This window comes from Meles meles, chromosome 12 (assembly GCF_922984935.1).
Source record: "Meles meles chromosome 12, mMelMel3.1 paternal haplotype, whole genome shotgun sequence".
Taxonomy (NCBI): Eukaryota; Metazoa; Chordata; class Mammalia; order Carnivora; family Mustelidae; genus Meles; species Meles meles.
Genome location: NC_060077.1, coordinates 4,227,928 through 4,250,584, shown reverse-complemented (window position 1 = coordinate 4,250,584; position 22,657 = coordinate 4,227,928). Strand labels below are relative to the sequence as shown.

Sequence of the window (22,657 nt, the reverse complement as noted above, 5' to 3'; positions counted from 1 at the left end):
GGCCCTCCGCTGGGACTCACCTGTACCGGTGCAGCGTCAAGCAGAATAATTTGCAGAGCCCTTTCACTGCTCCCTCTGGCAGATCTGAAACCAAACATCATGCAGAGATTAGTCAATAAAAACTACTTCGTGAGCACCTGCTTGAGCCAGGACTCTGCCAGACATGATCTCTACCATGGGACACTTCCTGCAGGTTAGAGGTAGAATTCCTTTGAGGAAAAACCCACAGGAAAATCGGACTCCAAGAAAACAGCTGGTACAGAAAGGCTCTCAGGTAGACCCATGTGTTAAATGAACAAAACTAAGATGATGCAGTGGCCTCAAAGTCTAACACAATGGCAAATGGTGCTTCTGGGGCGCTGGGGCAATTCTGCCTCTTAGGCCTGGGTGCTGGTTCCACCGGTGTGTCTAGTTTGTGGACATTCAGTGGGCTGTTTGCCTACAGTACGTGAACTCTTTATGTTTCTTCTAAAAAATGCTTTTTAAAAAGAGGACAAAAAGGGCACCTGGGTGGCTAAGTGGGGTAAAGCCTCTGCCTTCGGCTCAGGTCATGATCCCAGAGTTCTGGGATCGAGCCCCACATCGGGCTCTCTGCTCAGCGGGGAGCCTGCTTTCCCCCTCTCTCTGCCTGCCTCTCTGCCTACTTGTGATCTCTGTCAAATAAATAAATTTTTTAAAAATCTAAAAAATAATAATAATAATAAAAAAAGAGGACAAAATTGGGACACCTGGGTGGCTCAGTCAGTTAAGTGTCTGCCTTCAGCTGAGGTCATGATCTCAGGGTCCTGGGATCGAGTCCCGTGTTGGGCTCCCTGCTCAGCGAGGAGCTTACTTCTCCCTCCGCCTGCCGCTCCCACTGTCTGTTCTCTCTCATTCCCTGATAAATAAGTAAATAATATCTTTTTTTAGAAAAATAAATAATAAACACAGGACAAAATTAATGTACTCTGAGGGATCAGAGAAGGGCAGAACACCTCTAACTGGAGTGGCTTCCGAAGGTTCTAAGGACACACAGCCCGGCCTAACAGATCCGTAGGCTATGGAAAAGTGCAGAGAGAGATGTACAAAGTGCTGTTAACCACAGGAACAGGAGCACAAGTGCAGGTGTGGGAACGCATAATGCCCCACGGGACACATGAGGAGGAAGAAGAGGACTTAATTAGCACTCGCAAGGTGCCAGGCCCTGCTCTAAGCACTGACACACGGTTCCTCATTTAATCCCTGCAAGGTGGGTATGTGACTCGGGCCACTTTCAGATGAAGAAACATACGCCCAAGAAACCGAGCAGGCCAGCCGCATGAAAGAGAAACTCTGGCTGTAAAGACAGGGGTCAGTAATGGCAAACCAAGCTGTGGCCGGCTCTGCCTGCCGGACTGAAGCACACAGACAAAGGGAGAGGCTGGGAGTGGGGGAACGTAGCCGCAGTGCAGAGCAGACTCCCACCTCAGGTAGCACAGTGGTGGGGACAAATGAGCCAGGGGCAGGGACCTCATCCCTCCAGGGCCCTGAATACTATACTGGTCCCCTGGACTGGGGGCTATTTCAGTGACCAAGGAAAAGAGTGACTGGGGCCAGCAAACAGGTCGTGGCTGAGAGTTAACATACACTGGGTGCTCAACAGAGCCAGGCACAGTGTTAGGCACCGTCCAAACATATTCTCATTTACTCCTCACACTAACCCTCTGAAGGAGACACTATTGCCGTCTCCACGTTCAAAGCAAAGAGACAGGCTCAGACAAGTTAAGTAACTTGAACCAGGTCACACAGCCTGAACGTGGCAGGGCAATGGCTAGAACACAGAGCCTGTCTGACCCAAGTCAAGCCCTTCATTAGTGACGCCTACACTAGAGGCTGGTGACTAGAAAGAGAAGGCACAGTAAACACCCATCAGTGAGCCTCAGGGTTCAAGTACATGAAGGCAGGACTGAGGAGAGTCTCACAGGAAGTGAAAGCTGAGGGACAGGGAGACCCAACTCTACACAGGCATGATTCTCAGACTCCAGCAAAGGCAGCAGTCACCTAGGGGGCTTGCTGAAACACAGATGCTGGGCTGGGCCCCCATGGTTTCTGAATCTGAATTTCTGGGATGGAGCTGAGAATCTGTATCGCAAACACGTTCTGACATGATGCTGATGCTGCCGGCCCAGGGACCACACTTTGAGAACCAATGCTACACGGTAAAAACATACCAAAGGGTAACTCAAAAGCTAATTAGGACTTATTGGATGAAAGCAAACTCATCCAAGAGGCATCTGGGTGGCTCAATCAGTTAAGCATCTGCCCTCGGCTCAGGTCATGATCCCAGGATCCTGGGATCCAGCCCCGTGCTGGGTTCCCAGCTCAGCAGGGGACTCTGCTTCTCTCTCTCTCTCTCTCTGCCCCTGCTCGTGTGCTCTCTTCTTTCGCTCTCACTTTCTCTCTCTCAAATAAAAAAAATCTTAAAAAAAAAAAAAAAACAAAGCACACCAGTCCTCTTTTTTTTCCCCAGTTCCAATATAGTTAACATACAATGTTATATGAAGGCAAAGAAGTCTTACACACCCCAGTGGGTTGCAGGGACAGCCCTCAGTGTGGTACAGAATCAGGACAATAGATGTGCTCAGTATTTCTCAAAATGTGTTCCCCAGACCCTGAACAGGTTTTCAGCAAAAAAGAGGTTCAAGGAAAACACTGGATTTAAACCTTAATAAAGTGAGAACCTTAGAAAGTTGAAACTAAAGAAAGCTTCATAAAGTTATTCTATCCTGGAATATGCTGTGAATCTCCCAGAGGGAAGTAGAAAGTGTGACATCTTCCAAACTTAATTTGACCTTGGAATCTTCACTGGTCAAATCACCTATTACCATCCTGCTGACTTTCATCGAACAGACTGGGAAAAATGGGGTCCCAAGTCATAAAGAAAATGTTTTTGCATTTAATAAATTACTTAGGACTGTTGGTATCTTTTAGAAATATTTCCCATTGGGCGCCTAGGTAGCTCAGTTGGTTAAGCGACTGCCTTCAGCTCAGGTCATGATCCTAGAGTCCTAGGATCAAGTCCTGCATCGGGCTCTCTGCTCAGCAGGAAATCTGCTTCTGCCTCTGAGCCTCCCCGCTCTCGTGCTCGCTCTCTCTCTCAAATAAAATCTTTATTTAAAAAAAAGGGAATACTTCCAATCAAAATGGTTAAAACTGTAAAAAACCTCTGGTACCTAAATGGATCAGCTCTCTCTGCTAAGTCAACTGTTTCAATGCACAGTACAACAAGCAAATACAGCAAGGGAAGGCAGAACATGCTTTGAGGGAAAGAGGCAGCCATGGTTCTAAACAGAGAGCACAACTGACTCGGAAATGGAACTGTCTCTCAGCCACATGGATGGAAAATAAATACCTTTTCCAGCAACACATTTCCCCAGTTCATTGAGGATTTCTCTCCGTTCCTTCACACTGGCTGTTGTCACCTTCCCAGCAAAACGTTTTAGTGTCTCGGAAACCTGTGAAGACCAAACCCACAGTGGAAATTTCAGCAAACTACAAAACAATGAAAGTGTGTGTGTGCGCGCGCGCGCACGCACATCTGCGCTCATGCACTGGGAAAGAGGGTACAGAGTTCAGTGCGGTTCCCTCCAACCCAAAGTTTCTCAACCTCCACACTGCAGACATTTGGGGCTGGGTAATTCTTGCTGTGAAGCCATCTTCCTACATGGTAGGATTCTTTTTTTTTTTTTTTTTAAAGATTTCATTTATCCATTTGACAGACAGATATCACAAGTAGGCAGAGAGGCAGGCAGAGAGAGAGGAAGAAGACTCCCCGCTGAGCAGAAAGCCCAATGTGGGGCTTGATCCCAGGACCCTGGGAACATGACCTGAGCCGAAGGCAGAGGCTTTAACCCACTGAGCCACCCAGGCACCCCACGTTATAGGATTCTGAATGGCATTCCTGGCCTCTAACCCCTCAATGCCAGTAACAACACTCCACTCCTCCTGCCTCAGGTGACAATCTACACTGTCTCCAGACATTGTGAGAAGTCTCTTGGTGGGCCAGATCACCCTGGGATGACACGTACTTCTTTAACCCAGTCAAGCAGTCAGTATACCTTACCTCAAAGTTTAGACAAGAAGAGGCAAAGCAAAAGGCCAAAACCTTAGGACAGAAAATGCCCTTTCAGGATTATGTAAAATCCAGTGAGGGCACAGTGGCTGAAGGGTGGAAAGTCAAGAGATGTAACCCCAGCTCTGCCTCTTACCAGCTGTGGAAATCCAGTCAAATTATGTCATTTCCTTGGACCCCCTCGGTGGCTTAGTCAGTTAAGCGTCTGACTCAACTTCGGCTCAGGTCACGATCTCAGGGTCCTGGGATTGAGCCCTGCACTGGGCTCCATGCTCAGTGGGGAGCCTGCTTAAGATTCTCTCTCTCCCTCTGCCCCTCTCCCCTGTACACTCTCTCCCCCTCTCTTTCTCTAATAAATAAATAAAGCTTAAAAAAAAAAAAGATTAGGTCATCTCCTTGACCAGCAGTTCCCCATGTACACCATGCAGGTAACAGCACCCACCTCGCAGGATGGTTAGAGGCTAAGGGAGAGAGCCTGTGCAGAGCACTTACTCTTCTCTCAGCACGAGGTCAGCCACCACCACCAACAAGCCTTTGCGGTAGGCATCAGTCCCCCCACTTTACACGTGATGAAAAGAGCAGACTCCCAGAGGGAAGCCATTGCTCAGACTGGGCCTGAGAGCCATAGCAGCTGCATTTTTGAAACTAAGCCTGAAACTGAGGTTTATAAACCACTGCCAACCAACCCTTAGCTTTCAACCGCCATCCACGTTAGCACAACTGCATCCCCTGCACTGAGGGGAACTATTTCAGAGGCAGGTCTTATAAGCAAAGTAAGATTCAAGGGTGGATAGAGAAACAAAATTATGCTAAATTTTTCTTACATTTAAATCCCTGATATAAAAAATAAATAAATAAATATAATTCTACTGGCAATGAGTAAACTCATGCCAACACTGCCTTCCACGTAAGTGATTGTTTTAATACTGTCTTTTGTTTTTATAGTTATACATGCAGATAATTAAAGAGTCAATGTCATGTCAACTATACTTCAAAAAAAAAAAAAAGGGTGAAGAGTGCTGGGAAGTTTGCTAGAAAAACCAGTCTCTTGCCTTCACTCCCCAAGGGCACCCTCTCACCAATTCTGGCTCATGATTTTGGGAGTCACCCCCATAATCTCTAAATAACTTGTCTGTGCCACTACGACTTGATTTTTCAGTTTTGTTACTTTTTTTTTAAGATTTTATTTATTCATTTGACAGACAGAGATCACAAGTAGACAGAGAGGCAGGCAGAGAGAGGGGAAAGCAGGCTCCCCGCCAAGCAAAGGGCCCAATGTGGGGCTGGATCCCAGGACCCGGGGATCACGACCGGAGCTGAAGGCAGAGGCCCAGCCCACTGAGCCACCCAGGCGCCTTTTGTTTACCTTTTATAGTAGCTCTTTTGTTACCTTTTATAGTTTTGTTACCTTTTATAGTAGCTCTTTCTCCAACCTCACCTCATACCCTCCCGTTTTCCCCAACATAATTCCTCAGTTTCATAATATGGGCTAGCTCAGTAGTCAGTGTTTACACTGCAAATGGTAGGCATTCAACCTCTAATTAATTTTTTTAAGATTTTTATTTATTCACTTATTTTTTGAGAGAGAGCATGTGCACACGTACCCAAGCAACAGGAAGGAGCAGAGCGAAACAGAACCTAAAGCAGTCTCCCAGCTGAGTGTGGAGACCGACCCCATGACCCCAAGGTCATGACTGGAGCCAAAATCAAGAGCTGGATGCCCAACCGAGCCACCCAGGCGCCCCATTCAACCTCCATTTAAAGATTTTATGTATTTGTCAGAGAGACAGAGAGAGAGAAAGACAGGCAGGCAGAGAGAGATGCAGGCTCCCTGCTGAGCAAGGAGCCTGAGGCAGGACTCAATCCCAGGACCCTGGGATCTTGACCTGAGCCAAAGGCAGACACTTTAACTGACTGCACCACCCAGACATCCTTCAACCTCCATTTAATACACTATGTTTACTATCCTGCACAGCTTTATTTACCCTGGAGTTAATAAATGCCCTTTCCCACCTTGCCTCAGTTTGCCTTGTTTTATGTGGTCTAATTTGCATTTCGATCCCAAACTTTTTGCCACTTGTCTAAATCTCAGTACATTTGGGCAGATCAGGGATTCTACCAAATTCCACCTTCCTGAAGCAGTCTCTCCAGGAACTTGATGACCTGCCCCAATTTGGCAGGTGATCCACTACAGATGGAACACAGTGTATCACCTGAAAACGTACTCTCTCTTATGTTTAGAGGGAGCATATCCTCCATTTTGTAAAGTCCTTGCAAATCTGAAGATGTTCTGGCTTCACAGTTGACTTAAGTTTGTTTGGATACAGAATCCTAGGTTGAAATCATTTTCCCTCAGACTACCAAAGACATTTCTCACTGAACTCCAGCTTTCAGTGCTGTTACCAAGTCCGGTGTCATTCTGATTTTTGATCCTGTGTACGAGACCTGACTTTGCCCCCTGCAGACGTGTCCAAGGTTCTAAAGTTTCACACTCATGAGCTTTGTTGCGAGTCTATTTTCATCTATTGTGCTGAGCATTTTTGGTCTGGAGACACACCCTCCAGTTGGGGGCAAGTTTCTTGAATTACTCTGCAGATGACCTCCTTGGATACTGGGCCTCCTACACTAGTCCTCACAGCAATCCTGTTTTACACACTCTTGAGGAAAAAAGGTTCAGGCTTTTGCCAAGGTGGAGAAAGACAGCTGGGGATCTGACTGCATCTGAAAAGGGCTTTCACCCAATCCTCCTAACTGACCCCTCCTACTCACCCTCAATTCCAGAGGTTAGCTGATACCCCCAGCTCTCATCTGTCAGAGATTCTGCCATGTGAATCAGGTTGCTTCTCAGCTTTCCCAACTGTTGGCCTAGGAGTCATTTTCCTTGGGTCTGCTAAATCCTTGCCTTTCATCACTTTGTAGTTTCCAAAAGTTTGCTGCTGTTATCTGCTCCCCATTCTCCCAATCCTTGTGGGATTACTTTTTTTTAAAAAACAAAAACCTTTTACTAGTTTTAGTGAGGGCTGAGGAGCCATCAAAAATAGATGCATGAATGCAACCCACTCTCTACCTAGAATCCCCACATAGCTGTCTTTCTAGGATAATATTAGATTCTTGGCTATAGTTTCTCTCACAAAGTTGAAAGAACTTTTTAGGTTTAAGGCTCTTCTTTCTCTTAATCAGAAAATGAATTGAGGCCCCATCAGAAAACTGAAGAAATGCACACCGAGATCTTTTAGAGAAGTCTTTTGTTGGTGTGACCAGATGCAAACAGCTTTAGAGATCACAGGTTTCTCTCTAGAGTGGCACTGTCCAAAAGAACCTTGTGATGATGGAAATTTTTCTTCTGCACTGTCCAGTACACTGGCCAGCAGCCACATGTAGCTATCCACACACTGAAATGTGGCTAGAGCAACTGAAGAACTAAAATTTCATTTCATTTACTTCTGACTAACTTAACTAGTGATTAAATACCCACATGGCTAGTGGCTACCATAATGAACACCACAGCTCTTTTTTTTTTTTTTTTTTTTTTTTAAAGATTTATTTATTTGACAGATAGAGATTACAAGTAGGCAGAGAGGCAGGCAGAGAGAGAGAGGAGGAAGCAGGTTCTGCGCCAAGCAGAGAGCCTGATGCGGGGCTCGATCCCAGGACCCTGGGATCATGACCTGAGCTGAAAGCAGAGGCTTTAACCCGCTGAGCCACCCAGGCGCCCCACACCACAGCTCTTAAAGAGATGTTTCTCCACTTGAGTAGTAATGTTAAACATTCAGTGTGTGTCCCCTAACCCCTTCCAAAATACCCAAGAGAGTAAGCTTTTCTTTCCAGGATTCAGTATAACATACTTGAAACAAATTACCAGCCCTCTGCACAGGTAATTCTCAAAACACAACTCCCAAATGTTCCCTAAATGCTCACTCCCTGGTCTCAGGGCTTCCCTATCAAAATCAATTAGTCTCCTCTCCCCAGAGGTCCAAGTAAGCCAAGCTGTCCCTTAGACACGGGTTTCTTTTTCCCATATTATTGTCTTTTCACTCTAAAACACTCGTGACTACAATCGAGGCTAAGGTGGAGGAAAAAGTTTTTCCCAAGTCCTTCCCGAACTACGAGGTATTACACTCAAGTATGGTAAGGATCTTCCAAGGTAGTAACGGTTCTTTTACTTCCAACCCTGGCCCTAAGAACAACCACCAACATATAAAGTGCCCTACTTTATCTCACTGAATCCTCACAAGCCTCTAGGTACTACCTTATCCCCATTTTATAGACGAAAAGACTGACACTTGGCGGAGCTAAGTAAGTTGCCGGGGATCTCACGGAAATCAGCGAGCTGGGACTCAAACTGTATAAATGCAAAGCCTGTGCTCTTAAGTCCCTGAACACCGTGGGTGCTCGAGAAACGTTTGCTGAACGCAAAGTTTAAGGACGAGCCGGCGTTGGCCGGGGCTCACTGCCCGAGAGCTCGGAGAAATGCAGCAGAGACTCGTAAAGGAGAACTTCTGCAACTCCAGGGTCAGGAAGGGCCCTGCCGGGCGCCAGCAGCCGAAGCGCAGGCCGGAGCCCCTAATTCCTCCAGTCCGGGATCGGTGTGCGCCGCGCGGGCCAGGCAGGACCAAGAGCCGCGAGGGGTCGGTCGGAGACGGCCCCGGGGCCGCGCCCTCCGCAACCACTGCCCCCCAATACCCCTAGGCCAGCGGCAAGAGCGGTCTGGCTCGACGGCCGCCGTCCACACCCAGTCACTGGCCGCGTTGGCCCCGCAGCCGCCCGCCTCACCTGCGTGTCCGCCGCCATCCTGCCGGCGCTGACTCCGGAACCGCTTCCGGAGCGCTTCCGGGTCATAGCGCGGGCCCACGCGGCAGGGCGAGGCCAGGAGCCCGCCGGGCCGGAGCTCGGGCCTGGCGCCCCCGGGCGGGACGGCGGCCGCAGCAGCCCGGGCTGGGAGGCGGGCAGCGGGATGGAGTGCCTGAACCGGCGCCGGGGACAGTGGAGGCCAACCCCGGGGCCCTTCTCAGCCTGGCCTCGTGGGAGACGAAGGTCTTTGAGGATTTGTAATGGGGTGAGACCACCCCGTAGTCTTTGACCCGCTTGAGTTCGCAGGTCTGGCCCCACGTGGCCTGTGCCCAGGGAAGGCCACATAAATGGCAGAACTGGCCTAGGTAAAAGGGAGACAGCGAACTAGCATCTTCTCCTGAGCTTGTAACCAGTGGCAGACAACGTAGAGTTAGAAAACAAGGGGGAACTCTGGCTACCAGGGAAGGGCTGTGGAGCTGAGAGGGGGCTGCACAGGACAAAATGTTCCAGATTGGGACGTAGGCAAGGCCACAGGATGGGAGCGTGAGGGCAGTAAAGGACCTCTCCGTCCACGGGGCATTGTCTTTTCAGTATGCAGACAGGCCAGCTCTACAGACTACTGTGTAAAGAAAGGGGTCTGTGCAGCTTAGCTGTTGGCCCTCTTAGCAATGGCCTTCAAACTGTAGTCAACCTCGTTACAACAAATACTTTTCCATCAGGACCCAGTACAGATTTGTAACAACCACAAAGAAACACCTACCCTTGCAGCAATCACGTTTTATCTTGGTCACCACCTACTCAAAATATCTGAGGGACCCAGGCTAGTGGCCAGAGAGCCATGGAAATAAGAATTCTGGTGTAATAAAAGTTCAGTTAGGGGCACCAGCTGGCAGTCCATGGAGCATGCAATTCTCAATTTCTGAGTTGTGAGTTCAAGCCCAGAGTTGGATAGAGATTACTTAAAAAAAAAAAAAAAAGAAAAAAAAACAGCTAAAGCTGGGTGGGACATGGGTGACTCAGACAGTTAAGCGTCATCAGCCTTCAGCTCAGGTCATGATCACAGGTGCTGGGAAAGCAGCACCTCAGTTACAAGAACACTGGGAAGAAAAAGGACACTGAAATGCCGACTTCAAATAAAGCTCTACTGTTCCACCATGGCTCTAGTTTCTAGTACAAAGCACTATGAACCTCCAAATGCACAAAATGAAGAATCCAGAGACACTTAAGAGAAGTAAGCCTTTATTTCCTTGTTTCACAAATAAACTTGGCTGAATTCATTGCTTTTTGCTGATCAGTCGAAGAGACCAAATCCCATATCCTCATCTGACTCCTCCGACTCCTCCTTTGCTTCAACCTTGGCTGGGGCTGCGGCAGCAGCAGGTGCAGCAGTGGTAGCAGCCGCCACGGGGGCAGCAGCCACAAATGCAGATGGATCAGCCAAGAAGGCCTTGACCTGAGCAAGAGGAAAAGTTCATGATCAAAATGGCCATTCACAACCTCTACCCCTCAACCCACAACCCACAACCCCTCAGCTCTAGTTCAATGGCTAACAACTTCTCAGCCACTGAAGCCTTCCCTGGAGCCTTTCTTGGAGATGATCAGGCAAGACAGCTTGGGTATGACCCAGTAAGCTTAGACCCAGCTCTGACCCATCAACTAACCCCTCCTCTGGTTTCTTGTCATTTCTAAAGTCAACTTCTTAAGGAAACTCTTAAAAATGTATCTACTTTGTACAAGATGATCATTAAACGCAACTGAGCATGCTACCATCTATTTATCCCATCAGAGCCACTGTGGACCTAATGGGTTTCTTACCTTTTCGGCAAGTGGGAAGGTGTAATCAGTCTCCACAGACAAAGCCAGGACGCGCTTGTATCCGTTGATGATAGAATGGGGCACTGATGCAACAGTTGGGTAACCTATCTGCAGACATACGCTGGCTACATTGCGGACACCCTATGAGGGGAGGAAAAAATTCCATGTCAGCTGAGCTAGGGAACGTACAGTCAAGATTGCGAAGTCCAAGCGAAGTTCAACAGCAGGCAAGACTTTAAGACTGACTTGCTATGTATCACACAGGGCGCTTACATCACACCAAATGCTTCTGGCAGGGCAATTCAGACGCAGTAATTTATAAACGCCTTTTGCCCCTATTCCCAACATGATTATTTCCCAACACGATTATTTCCTATACCATAATGATGGCACTTACTTCAAAAGTCACTATTTTGTGAAAATGTAAACTAAGCTAACCATTCAGTTCTGTGACAACCAAAAAAAAGTTAAACTAATTCCAGATGTAAATTTCATCCACTACTGAGATTTCCAAATAATTAAAACTATACGTATTAAACGCAATTTTTCATTTGTCCAAGAAAACAAAAAAGGAATTACATCTTCTATCACCTTATTCATCAATTAGAAGATATTTTAATGGCAAAAACTAAGCCAGCTAGTCTCAGGACAAGTCAATCCTCCCCAAACAGGGTACCTGGCAACATTTACGGTCATTTTTCTCATTTCTCCTCTGACTCAGGACACACTACTCAAAATCTCATGTTTTACTGCAGGCCCTAGAGTAACAATGGCCCTATTTGCCCAGTGCTGTTAGAAGGCTTTATACTAAAAAAAAAAAAAAAAAAAAAAAAAAAAAAAAAAAAAAGAAGGCTTTATACTGATTAATTCATTAAATCCCTCAACAACCTTGTATTATTACTGTTGTTTTACAGACGAGGAAACCAAAGTAAACAGATTAAATCTGTTTTAATTATGTGTTAATTTCACATTATGTGGCTAATTTCAGGTGTGTAGCCAGGATGCAGTCTGAAACTGGCCAAGCTCTCAACCATTAACCAAAGGCCTGAAATGGACAGCTTTTACCTCCAGGAAGCGAGAATGCAGAGTTTCCTCTGTGATGTCAAGCACTTCAGGGTTGTAGATGCTGCCATTGTCAAACACCTGCTGGATGATCAGCCCAAAGGAGAAGGGGGAGATGTTCAGCATGTTCAGCAGTGTGGCTTCGCTGGCTCCCACTTTGTCTCCGGTCTTAATCAGCTGCACATCACTCTGAAGAACAAGGTAACGGTTGGCAGTCAACACCAGGACAGCCTGCAAGTCCACAGAAACCAAGTCCCTAACACCTGCCTGGCTAGCACTGGCAAGCCAAGTCCACTCACCAGGATTTCAATGGTGCCTCTGGAGATTTTAGTGGTGATGCCTAAAGCCTGGAAGAAGGAGGTCTTCTCGGGCCCCAGACCAGTGTTCTGGGCTGGCACAGTGACCTCACATGGGGCTATGGCACCAGCACGGGCAGCAGCCGGCACCTACACGGAAACAGCAGTGAGAAGTCTTCTCTCCACAAACACAAGTTGAAAATGATCAGTTTTGCTTTTAAGGAGCCAAAATTAGCGATAAGGTCTCGTTAGCCATCCTGCTTCTCTCCTTACCTTATTGGCCAGCAGCATGTCCCTGATCTCAGTGAGGTCCTCCTTGGTGAACACAAAGCCCACGTTCCCCCGGATATGAGGTAACAGTCTGCAAAGAGAAATTGGCAGGAGACAGTCACCTTTCAGCACCATTCTTCCCCAGGAAAGGGGAGAAAGGCTCTGAGAAGGGAGGACAAAGATGCCCAAGAGAATTAACTGACTTTTCCAGAGCTGGGTTGTTCTCCAGATGCCCTCGGATGGCCTTGCGCATCATGGTGTTCTTGCCCATCAGCACAACAGCCTTCCCGCGGAGGGACATGCGGATCTGCTGCATCTGCTTTGAACCCACATTGTCTGCTCCCACAATGAAGCATTTTGGATAATCATCCAAAAGTTGCTACAAAAACAAACCAGAAACAATGGTTAATAGGAGGAAAAAGAGAAAATATCAAAAGAAACCAAATCCCATAATCACTGGTTTCCATCTCACTCCCTTTCTTCTAGGCTTTTGAAGTGATTCAGAAACTGGGACAACTCCTCCCACTGGGAGCACCTGAGTTGCAAAACTGACAGACTGTATCAAAGATCTGTACCCTGAGTATGAATGGTGAAAATCAGGTATCTATGTTCAACCCTTCGGTTTTTTATTGTAACATTTTTAGTTTTTCCCAATTATAAGACACGTTTCTGATTCATTAAATGGCTGCACAACAGAAAAAATGACTATTCCAAACAAGGTTAGGTTTACAGCATTTTAAGCACGAGGTAAAACAAATACAACAATATGTTACTGGCACAATCTAAATTGTGGATATGACCGGACAGTCCTTTTAAGTTCTCTGTGTATCTGAAAACGTTCGAGATCAACAGGGGAGAACAGACGAAGCTCCACAAGGCAGCCTAATGCCTGAAGAAGGGCAGAGTCTCCGTTTCTGCGCAGGGAAGATCCCCCCGGCACCGAGACCATCCAAGAGAACACATTCACAGGGTATTTGGTATCTTGAGGGGACCTAAACATGCAACAAGTTGCCACTTCGTAGTGAGTCACTCACGGGCCTTCCCAAAATGGAGACAGAAGAGCAGAAGGATGATGAGTGCTCTCTGGAAACCAGACAGACCAGAGTTCGAATGGAGCCACTTACACTGCCTGAACCCATTTACCTGCAACGAGGATGGGGGCGAGGGAGGGGCGGATCTCCGCAGACTGTGAGAACTAAACGAGATTTGCCTGAAATGGTCGTTCAGCAGCTGGCACGCAAGACGTGCTCAACACACGACAGTTCATGATTCCTATTAGTGCCCAGGCCCCAAGCAGCATAATGGGCGATGGCGACCCATCCCCGCACTTACGATAATCTTAAGGAAGTAGTTGGACTTCCAGGTCGCCCTGTCTTCCCTGGGCATCACGGCGGTGCGTCAGGGATTGCCACGCAGGGTTTAAAGACGATGTCACTGCGCAGAGGAAAGGAACTCAGACACCCCCGACACCCGTCACCACGGCCCCATCGGGCTCCAAGGCCGAGGCCTATGCAGGGTAGGCCCCGCGTGGGCGCCCCCCAGCCCGACTTCGGGCTGCCGCCGTCGCTGCCACTCCGGGAACGCAAGCCACCGCCGAGGCCCCAGGCCGGACAGGCCCGGACCCGCCCCCTCCCAAGATCCCACAAAGAAACCCCCCAACCCATCTCTCCCGCTGCCGAGTCCCGGTGCGGCCGCAGCAGCCACACGAACCTCTCACGAGGACGCCTGGAGAGAAGAGGGCCGCGCGCCGGCGCACACCTTTTATATGTGAGCGAAGCGGCCAATCAGAAGACGAGGACAGTGTCCTCACCTATTGGCTGGCGCCGACGCCTATCTAGTGACGTTAAACTGGTCTAGACAGCCATTGGATAATATTGCTGCCACTCCAGCCAACGGGAAGCCGTCTTTAAATAAAGCTGTTAAAGAAGGCGCCGCGTCATGTTGGAGCAGCTGTCTCAAAGCTGCTTCCCTCTGCTGGCGTGGAGACGCTCGCGTTCGGGAGCTAGAGCTTGGGCGCCGGGCGTTCAAGTTTTCTCCTGCCACCTGGTCAAATCACAAACTGAAGAGTACGATGTGGAGCTGAGGCATAATTGCACACGCGTCAGAAACAGCATGGTCTCTTGTCCACTCTACAGTTTGTTCTTCCCCCTACCAAGACAGAGGGACCCTCTAACACCTAAGTCAGATCATTATCTCATCTGCTCAGAATTCCTCAAAGGTTTGGAATTTGCTCAGAGAAAAAGCTTAAAACTTAAACTGCCTACGAGACCCTACAGGATCTGCTCTAGACCTCCACTCCTATAATCTCATTATTTTCCTACTGACTCTCCCTTCCAGCCAGACAATGCTCTTTGGTGTTTTTCCAAAACGTGCTCCCGCTTGAGAGGTCCTGCAATAAATAGCTAGTCCCTCTCCCGGAAGACTCCTTGCTGATATCCACAGAATTAACTCTTGGTTCAAATATCATGTGATCAAGGAGACCTACCCGATAGCCTTATTTAAAATTACCCAAAAATCCGGGGCGCCTGGGTGGCTCAGTGGGTTAAAGCCTCTGCCTTCAGCCCAGGTCACAATCCCAGGACCCTGGGATCAGCCCCACCCCGCATGGGGCTCTCTGCTCAGCAGGGAGCCTGCTTCCTCCTCTCTCTCTGCCTGCTTGTGATCTCTGTCAAATAAATGAATAAATAAAATCTTTTTTAAAAAATTACCCAAAAATCCACTACCACTGCCCCCCTTACTCTGTTCTATTTTTTCGGTAGCACTTCCACCTTTTTCTTTCTTTTCTTTCTTTCCTTCCTTCTTTCTTTCTTTCTTTTAGCACTTCCACCTTCTAACACACTATATAACTTACTATGTTGTTGGTTGTCTCTCCCTGCAAGAAAGCAAGGTCCACAAAGCAGAGACCATTGTCTTGTGCCTGGCACATAGCAGGCACATAATAAGTATTTGTTAACTGAATGAATGCAAGTCATTTTGCAGTCAGAAGACCTGGATCCAAAGAAGAAGAAGAAGAAGACGACAACGACGACGTGGATCCATATCCTTCTTCTACCACTTGCTAACTGTCTCATCTTAGGAAGTGATTTCACCTTGCTGATCCTCTGTTTCCTTTTCCTTAACTGTAAAATAGGGATAATGAAGTATGCACATTCTGGAGTTGCTATGAGGATTAAATGAGATACGTGGTAAGTCTTTTTTTTTTAAGATTTTATTTGTTCATCTGACAGACAGAGATCACAAGTAGGCAGAGAGGCAGGCAGAGAGAGAGGAGGAAGCAGGCTCCCCGCTGAGCAGAGAGCCCAATGCGGGGCTAGATCCCAGGACCCTGACATAATGACCTGAGCCGAAGGCAGAGGCTTTAACCCATTGAGCCACCCAGGCACCCCAAGTCTTTTTTTTTTTTTTTAAGATTGTATTTATTTGTTTATTTATTTGACAGACAGAGATCACAAGTAGGCAGAGAGGCAGGCAGGGGGTGGGGGGAAACAGGCTCCCCACTGAGCAAACAGCTGATGCGGGGCTCGATCCCAGGACTCTGGGATCATAACCCAAGCCGATGGCGGAGGCCTTAACCCACTGAGCCATCCAGGCACCCCCACATGTTAAATCTTAACACAGTCCCTAAAGTGTAGAAGGAAGTCTCTAAATTTATTTTCTCTAGTTTTTTATTATGCATTCACTCAACACTTATTTGAACACTTGTGCTAGATCAATAATTTTTCCCTTCTGGTAATGACCGTGGTAGACCCTAGGGCAGAGGGGGTGTTTCTATCTTCACCCTTTCAAGTTATAAGTTTCTGTATTTTTGTTTCGAAGCCTCCTAGAGCCTCTAATGACCAGCTGTTTAGAGAACGGTTGGAGTCAGTTACTGCTAAGATCTTTTTAATGACAGTGTATTACTGCGTGCTCAGCATTGTGCTAAGTACTTTGTACACATTACTGCTGGGAATCTTTGCAACAATTCCCTGAGGAGGTACAGTATTAGCATTTCTGTTTATCAATGAGAAAATTCACAGGTTAAACAGCTTGCTCAAGCCCTAATAAACAATGGCTTTGGAACTGAAATCTAGAAGCAAGTACAAAGCCCCTGAGTCTCACAATGCTATATAGTCCCTTCTAAACCTTGAGGCTGTCTCTCCCCAAATGCACTTTTCCAAGTATATACACACTCAATGGTACCTTTCCGAGGACATCCTGGCTCTGATGATATAAATACCATCTCTAATTGTAGTACATCAATATAATGGAATATCATGAAGCCATTAGAAAATGATGCAGATGTATATTTACTGACATGGGAAAATACTCACAAAGTACAGCTGAGTGAAAAAGCAAACTACAGTGAAATGTGCCATATCCATTTCTATAAATAAAATAAATTTGACATGGTCAGGAAAGGTAAACCGTCATCACCTTTGGGTGAGGGTTGAAGGTAATTTCCATTGGAGCTCACTGTGAAATGGCCAAGATCCCAACTAGAATTCAACATGCTGCTTTTGGAAAACCATTCCAGAGAACAGGGAAATTGTGAAGCATCTCAAAGGGGAACATGCTTTCCAGGAGGGCCCAGGGCTGGAGTTCTGGCTCAGGCAAGAAGGAAGCGTGCAAATATAGACATGACCACTACGGGGCCAGTAGAGACCCATCCTCCACTCTAAGTTCTTCAACTTCCACTGGGCAGGTTCCACCCTCAAGGTGTGGTGCCAACACATTGAGGGGGTGGTGTCTGGTCAGAGCAGGAACACAGGCAGAGAGGCAAGCCCTGGGTTCACATCCCACCTTTGAGCTCACTAAGAGGACTGTGTTGTGCATGTCAGTTCTCTTCTCCAAACCTCCTTCCGGTTCTGTTAAGTGTGAGGCCACCCGCAGGCCCACATGAGGATGCCCTCCCTCAGAGAAGTGACAGTCAAGCACTAGGGCGGGGCGTGACCCACCACACGGGCCCAACACTGCTCCCCCTGCTTCTCCTCACCGACTGCTGAGGGAAGAGCAAAGCTCAGGCAGGGATCCCATCCCCGGGGGGCCTTCTGCCTCAAGTAAGGGAACATCACTGAGTTACCTTCAATATGGTCCCCATGTGTCTGGGGAGGGTTTGGTCTCTCTTCTGGTACTAAGTTGTTACCTCAGACCGCCAAGAAAAGGAACTAGGCATGGGTGAAAATAATGGCAAACTTTATTGGCATAAATCACAGGAACTGACATGGGGAAAAGCCAGGTTAGAAGTTTACAGAGAAAAAAATAAAATAAAATCATCAAATAACCATTGACCCAGAGTGTGGACCCCAGAAACCCCATCCCCCTAGGGGAGGGGCCTGGGGCAGGTCCCTGTAAACAGAGCAATATAAGGCCTATGGGTGGAAGTGGAGACATCAGACCTTTGGAGGGGCCTGGCTGACCTCCTCAGACCAGGGCTGCTCCCAGTCCTGCCTCAAAGGAGGGGACCCTCTTCTGAGACCCCCACACGCTCAGCCTCTGTTGTGAGGCTAGTGGAGTGGTCTGACCTTCCTCAATTTAGACCCCACGGGGGCCCCTTTCTGCTGACCCAGAACCCCAGGCTTGCCTGCTCCTGTTTCATCTGTGAGGGCCAGAGCTCCGGGGGTGTCCCACTACTTTAGCAGGATCCTATCCCACTGCCCCGAGTCCCATCAGGCCCCCCATGCAACCACCTGGGCCCTTTTCCCCAAACCTCCAGTCTCCAGGGAAGGCAGGAAATATGGGGAAATGATGGGGCCAGTGGAATCAGCAAGACCAGAGACCAGCTTTCCTGAGGAGGCAGAAGAGCCACAGAGAAGCGGTGAGGAGGCCAAGGTGTTTGCTGGGTTCTCTTTGTTGCCAAAAAGTTCACAGGGGAGCAAATGCTCCTGATGGCTTACTTAGACAGGAATCAGCACTTTCCCCAAAGTGTACTTTCCCCTTCTCTTCCCTCAGGAACAGGACGGATGAGGTTCAGAATTCTAGGTCCCAAAGGGCAAGACACCCTGAGGCCAGTTTCAGTTAAGAGCTTGCTGGCCCAGGTAGTATCCGGGAAGGGGTTTTAAAATACAGCAGTTTATAAAACAGTCCTGGTGAGCTGTGAAGTTAAGGAAGGGGAGTCACAGAGCTGCTCCCAGTTCACCTGCTTGTGCTAAGAAAAAATAAAATACAAATTGCTTTCCCACCCCAAGTCCTCAGTACAAGGCAAAGCCCATACCACAGCCATCCACGCCAGCAGGACCAGTGGCCATGGATGAGGAGAGTACAAAAGGGGACATCTTTAAAATCTCTTCAAAATCATGTATAGAGAAGTAAAAGCAACTCAGACGATATGAATTCAAACCTCAGTGTAGAAATCTATCAAAGTCGGTACAGTGTCCAGGCACAGGGGGAAACTCCCCACCTCACGCCGTCCCAGAGGCAGAAGAAGTGATTAGAAAACATTATTGCTGGAGAGGCCTTTCTCAGTAGAACCAGAGCAGTATGGCGGGGGGGGGGGGGGGGGGGGGGGGTTAGGCCTGGGACACTGGAAGGGCAGGAGGAGCGCAAGAAACCTTTCGCGGCCCCTCGAACATTTTCACCCTTGGACAGATGGATTTATGCTGGCATTGTCTGAAAGGAGCCGGAATCCCCCAATACTCTCAGGACAAGGATAATGAGGTCCGGATTGGGGGAGAAGGATAAAAAAAGACCCCATCTGACCCTGCCTGCCCTTCCCCCTTGCTCTACTGCCAAAGTATGAGTAAGAGACGGCTCCAGTGTGGGGCACTGGCCAGGCCAGGAAGGGTCATGGGGACACACATGGCGCAGGGCAGGGCCCTCCAGCCTCCACCTCTCGGGGAGCATGAAGAGCTGACGGCCTGGGGAGGGCTGCAGGAGAAGGAAGGCCGTGGCTCTGGCAGAGGGGGAGGAAGAGCAGGCCCTCTTGCCATCCTGCACTAGCCGAGGACGCGCGTTCCAGTTTCAGTCGGCTTTGCCCGGTGACCTCTGGGCAAGGCCTCTGCGTCACAGTAGCAGTTGGGAAGGCTGGGCTGGGGCAGAGGGGCCAGGAAAGGCGCCTAGCAGAAGAGCTTGAGGAAGCAGTTCTGACAGTAAGGCTTGTCGTTCTGCTCCTTGAAGGTGCCCTTGTTGAGCTGCTTGAGGCAGAAGGCACAGACGAAGTGCTCAGGGTGGAACTTCTTAGCCATGGCGGTGATGCAGCGGCCCGTGATGGGCTTCTGGCAGCCGGAGCAGAGTGAGCCTCGCCGCTCGTGGTAGTGCACCTCACAGTAGGGCTGCCCGTCGTGCTCAAAGAAGCTGCCGTTGACGAAGGGCGTGAAACACTCCTGCCAGGCAGAAGAGGGGGCAGGGCAGAGGGTGGGGGGCTCAGGCTGGGGCTTGGGGCTGGGACAGCCACCACTGGGATGGGCAGCACACAGTCACACCCATGATTCCCGCTGGCTGAGCACTTCCTATGTGCCAAGTGCTGCACTAAACACTTACTGCCTTCTCCCAACAGAGGCAACTGAGGCTTAGAAGTTCAGTGACTCGCCTCAGGTCATGCAGCTATTAAGCTGCACAGCCTGGATTCAAACAGAGGTCTGACTCCTGAGCAGGTGGCTAGAACATGTGCCCAGAAACCAACCTGCATACTTGGGTATAAAAGGCACTGAGAAGTCCTGCAGTGAGCAGTTTCCCAAACATACCTGGTCTGAGAGCCCTTGTTGGATCCCTAACATCTGTAGACTCCCATTACCACCAGAATACAGTTTGGAGACCACTGCCTGTTTCCACTGAAGCTGGTACGAGATTATTTCATTTCATTCTTACACGCCCTTCTGCTGAACATGACCAGTCCCAGGGCCATCGCACAGGACAAGGCTGGGAGACATTGCCTCCCTTCCTCTTGGTTTCTCCCAGCCTCACTGTGAGCACCGGCCCAAGACCCTCTGACCTTGAAGAATTGCACCCCTACCGGCTCACCCCTTTAATAACCCCTGTGTTAGATCCAGAGAGCACAAGGGGGTGGGGAGTGCGGACCTTCTCTCCCAGCTGCCCACTCCCAGCTCCCTCCAGTTGAGGGGGGCTCCTTACCCGGCATACAAAGCATTCAGGATGCCAGAGAGTGTTGAGGGCCGAGATGTAGTTCTCCAGGATGGCCCGGGCACAGCCGCCACACTTGGGCGCGAACATGTCAAAGTAATCCTTCCGGCAGTAGGCCTTGCCGTCTTTCTCATGGAACCCTGAGAAACGGGTTTGGGGGGCCGAGTGAGGGCCTCTAGAGATGGAATCATCCTGACTCTAATAGCAGCAAAGTCTCCTGCCCCTGCCTCCCAAGCGCTGGGGGATAAGGGGGAAGGGAGGGGGAGGAGACCATCCAGCAAGGGGATCTGCCTGCTGGTCGTACCTTCTGGACCAAAGAAGGCTCCACACTGGGCACAGAAGAAGTGCTCGGGGTGCCACGTCCGGTCAAGGGCTGTCACCACTTTCTGTGAGAGCAAAGTGTGGGATCAGAGCCCACGTGCCGACCCACTGGACAGATCCCACAGCAGAGACCCACAGGCAGGACTGTCCTTCCCACCCCCACCCCCACCCAGAGATCAAGTCTGTGCTCACTGTGCTCTGATTACCACTAGGAATTCCAGTTTATGGAGGGATCTGACATGCCAGACATACTCTCTCCTGAATCTTGCCATGTGGTTAAAGTCATATGTTTTTTTTTTTTTTTAAGATTTTACTTATTTATTTGACAGAGAGAGACACAGCGAGAGAGGGAACACAAGCAGGGAGAGTGGGAGAGGGAGAAGCAGGCTTCCCACTGAACAGGAAGCCTGATGTGGGGCTCGATCCCAGGACCCTGGCTGGGATCATGTCCTGAGCTGAGGCAGACGCTTAATGACTAAGCCACCCAGGCACCCCAAGGTCATGGGTTCTATTCAGACTCCCATCTTGTAAGTGGAGAAACAGGCTCCAAGGGGCTGTGCGTTTCTCTCCACATCACGCAGCAGGAGAGGGAGGGAACTGGCACTCTACCATATTTATCAGGCCAGGGCTCCTAAGCCCTGGAGTGTATGCAGCAGGGAATCTAAGCTGGGAGGTGGAAGGGAGGTAGAAGGGCCCCGAATCTAGCCTGGGTTTGAATCCCAACCCCACCATTTCCTAGCTGTGTGAGCTCAAGCATGAGTGACCTCTCTTAGCATCAGACGGCAGGAGCAACAGGGAAGAACTGGGCAGTACACCCGCCCTCCCGCCAGGTGCCCAGACTCACATCCAGGATGGGACCATTGCAGTAGTAGCAGCGCGGAGAGAAGAGGTTGTGATAGTCCTTTTCACAGTAGGGCTGTCCATCCCGCTCAAAGAAGTTCCGGGATCCGATCTCCTCTTGGCAATGGGTGCAGACGAAGTGCTCTGGGTGCCACGTCTTTCCCATGGCGGTCACGACCTGGGGAAAGAGGCAGAACGAGGCTCAGGGCCCTGGCCTGCCACGGAGAAACCCCCCCCGGGGGGCCCAGGAGAACCAAGTTCCAGCCACCGGCGGCTCCCTCCCCTGCTCCTCTTCCCCCTCTATCACCTGCCCCGCGATGGGCTTCTTGCAGGCCCCGCAGACCCCTTTGGCAACCGTGGCGACCCCCAGTTTGTTCAGGTCAGACTGCAGGCTCCCCAGCATACTATCCAGCTGGCTCCCAGGCTTCGGGGGCCCACCAGGGGGAGAGCTGCTCCCCGTCTTCCCCTGGGCCATGAACTGCAAAGACAGGGAGAGAGGGGGTCAGGACTTCCAGGCTTGGGGAGGAGGCCTCGCAGCACCGCGGCACCGGGGGCTTTTCTCCCTCCTGGACAGACGGGCTGTCGGAGGCAAGCGGTACAACCTCGTCCAGGGCCCCTAGAGCCCCGAGCCCCGAGGGTGGGAGCGGCATCCACGAGATATCCTGGGAATCAGAGGAGCTTGCGGCACCCCACTAGCCTACGAAGGCCCAGAAAACAGGCAAGCAGGACCCTAGGCCGCCCCCCCGCCTCGGCACTGACCCCTCCCTCGTCCTGCCCTTCGGGACTGCTCTGCCTGTCGCTCGGAGGCCAGCCGGCCGCCCACGCTTCTCCATCCGCCATTTGTTCCAGGCCCTGGATCTTGGATAGGGGAGGAAACGAGGACAAGAAAATTGTTTTTAATTAAGGAAAGAAAGAAAATGAGACCTTGTTAGGGAACATTTCACAAAAGGGAATCTGGGATGAAATAAGAGGATCCCACCCCACCCCCACCCCCGGCAGTACCAGAATTAGGAGGAAAAGTCTAGAGAAAAATGACCCTTCAGAGAGGCCCAGGGAGAGATGAAGAAGGGGCAGAAGGTGAGCCAACTAAAGGCATGGACACAGGAAAGGAAGGTAA

The 22,657-nt window shown here is 49.6% G+C and overlaps 3 protein-coding genes across 5 annotated transcripts in view; all 3 read right to left on the bottom strand.

Moving 5' to 3' along the window:
- The window catches only part of GCN1 (GCN1 activator of EIF2AK4), a 59,753-nt gene extending 50,860 nt beyond the window's left edge, over positions 1-8,893 (bottom strand). The window contains exons 1-3 of the mRNA XM_046024615.1: positions 8,864-8,893; positions 3,371-3,473; positions 21-84 (exon numbers count right to left, since the gene is read on the bottom strand). Of these exons, the coding sequence (XP_045880571.1) occupies positions 21-84; positions 3,371-3,473; positions 8,864-8,881 (185 nt within the window). The 5' untranslated portion in view covers positions 8,882-8,893. The remainder of the gene's footprint in view (positions 1-20; positions 85-3,370; positions 3,474-8,863) is intronic.
- A 1,210-nt stretch (positions 8,894-10,103) lies between these two features.
- RPLP0 (ribosomal protein lateral stalk subunit P0) lies at positions 10,104-14,054 on the bottom strand. Its single transcript, XM_046026115.1, has 8 exons — positions 14,035-14,054; positions 13,657-13,758; positions 12,528-12,703; positions 12,328-12,415; positions 12,058-12,204; positions 11,762-11,947; positions 10,697-10,837; positions 10,104-10,334 (listed from the first exon to the last, which is right to left on the bottom strand). Exons 2-8 carry the CDS (start codon positions 13,708-13,710, stop codon positions 10,173-10,175), a joined length of 954 nt encoding a protein of 317 aa, XP_045882071.1. The 5' UTR covers positions 13,711-13,758; positions 14,035-14,054; the 3' UTR covers positions 10,104-10,172.
- A 3,425-nt stretch (positions 14,055-17,479) lies between these two features.
- The window catches only part of PXN (paxillin), a 47,609-nt gene continuing 42,431 nt past the window's right edge, over positions 17,480-22,657 (bottom strand). For 2 of the 3 annotated variants that reach the window (XM_046024432.1, XM_046024430.1), the window contains 6 exons: positions 22,300-22,398; positions 21,848-22,018; positions 21,545-21,718; positions 20,684-20,765; positions 20,371-20,519; positions 17,480-19,622 (listed from right to left, as the gene is read on the bottom strand). In XM_046024432.1, coding sequence (XP_045880388.1) covers positions 19,356-19,622; positions 20,371-20,519; positions 20,684-20,765; positions 21,545-21,718; positions 21,848-22,018; positions 22,300-22,398 — 942 coding nt within the window. In that variant the 3' untranslated portion in view covers positions 17,480-19,355. The remainder of the gene's footprint in view (positions 19,623-20,370; positions 20,520-20,683; positions 20,766-21,544; positions 21,719-21,847; positions 22,019-22,299; positions 22,399-22,657) is intronic. The other variant, XM_046024431.1, reaches the window with a different exon arrangement.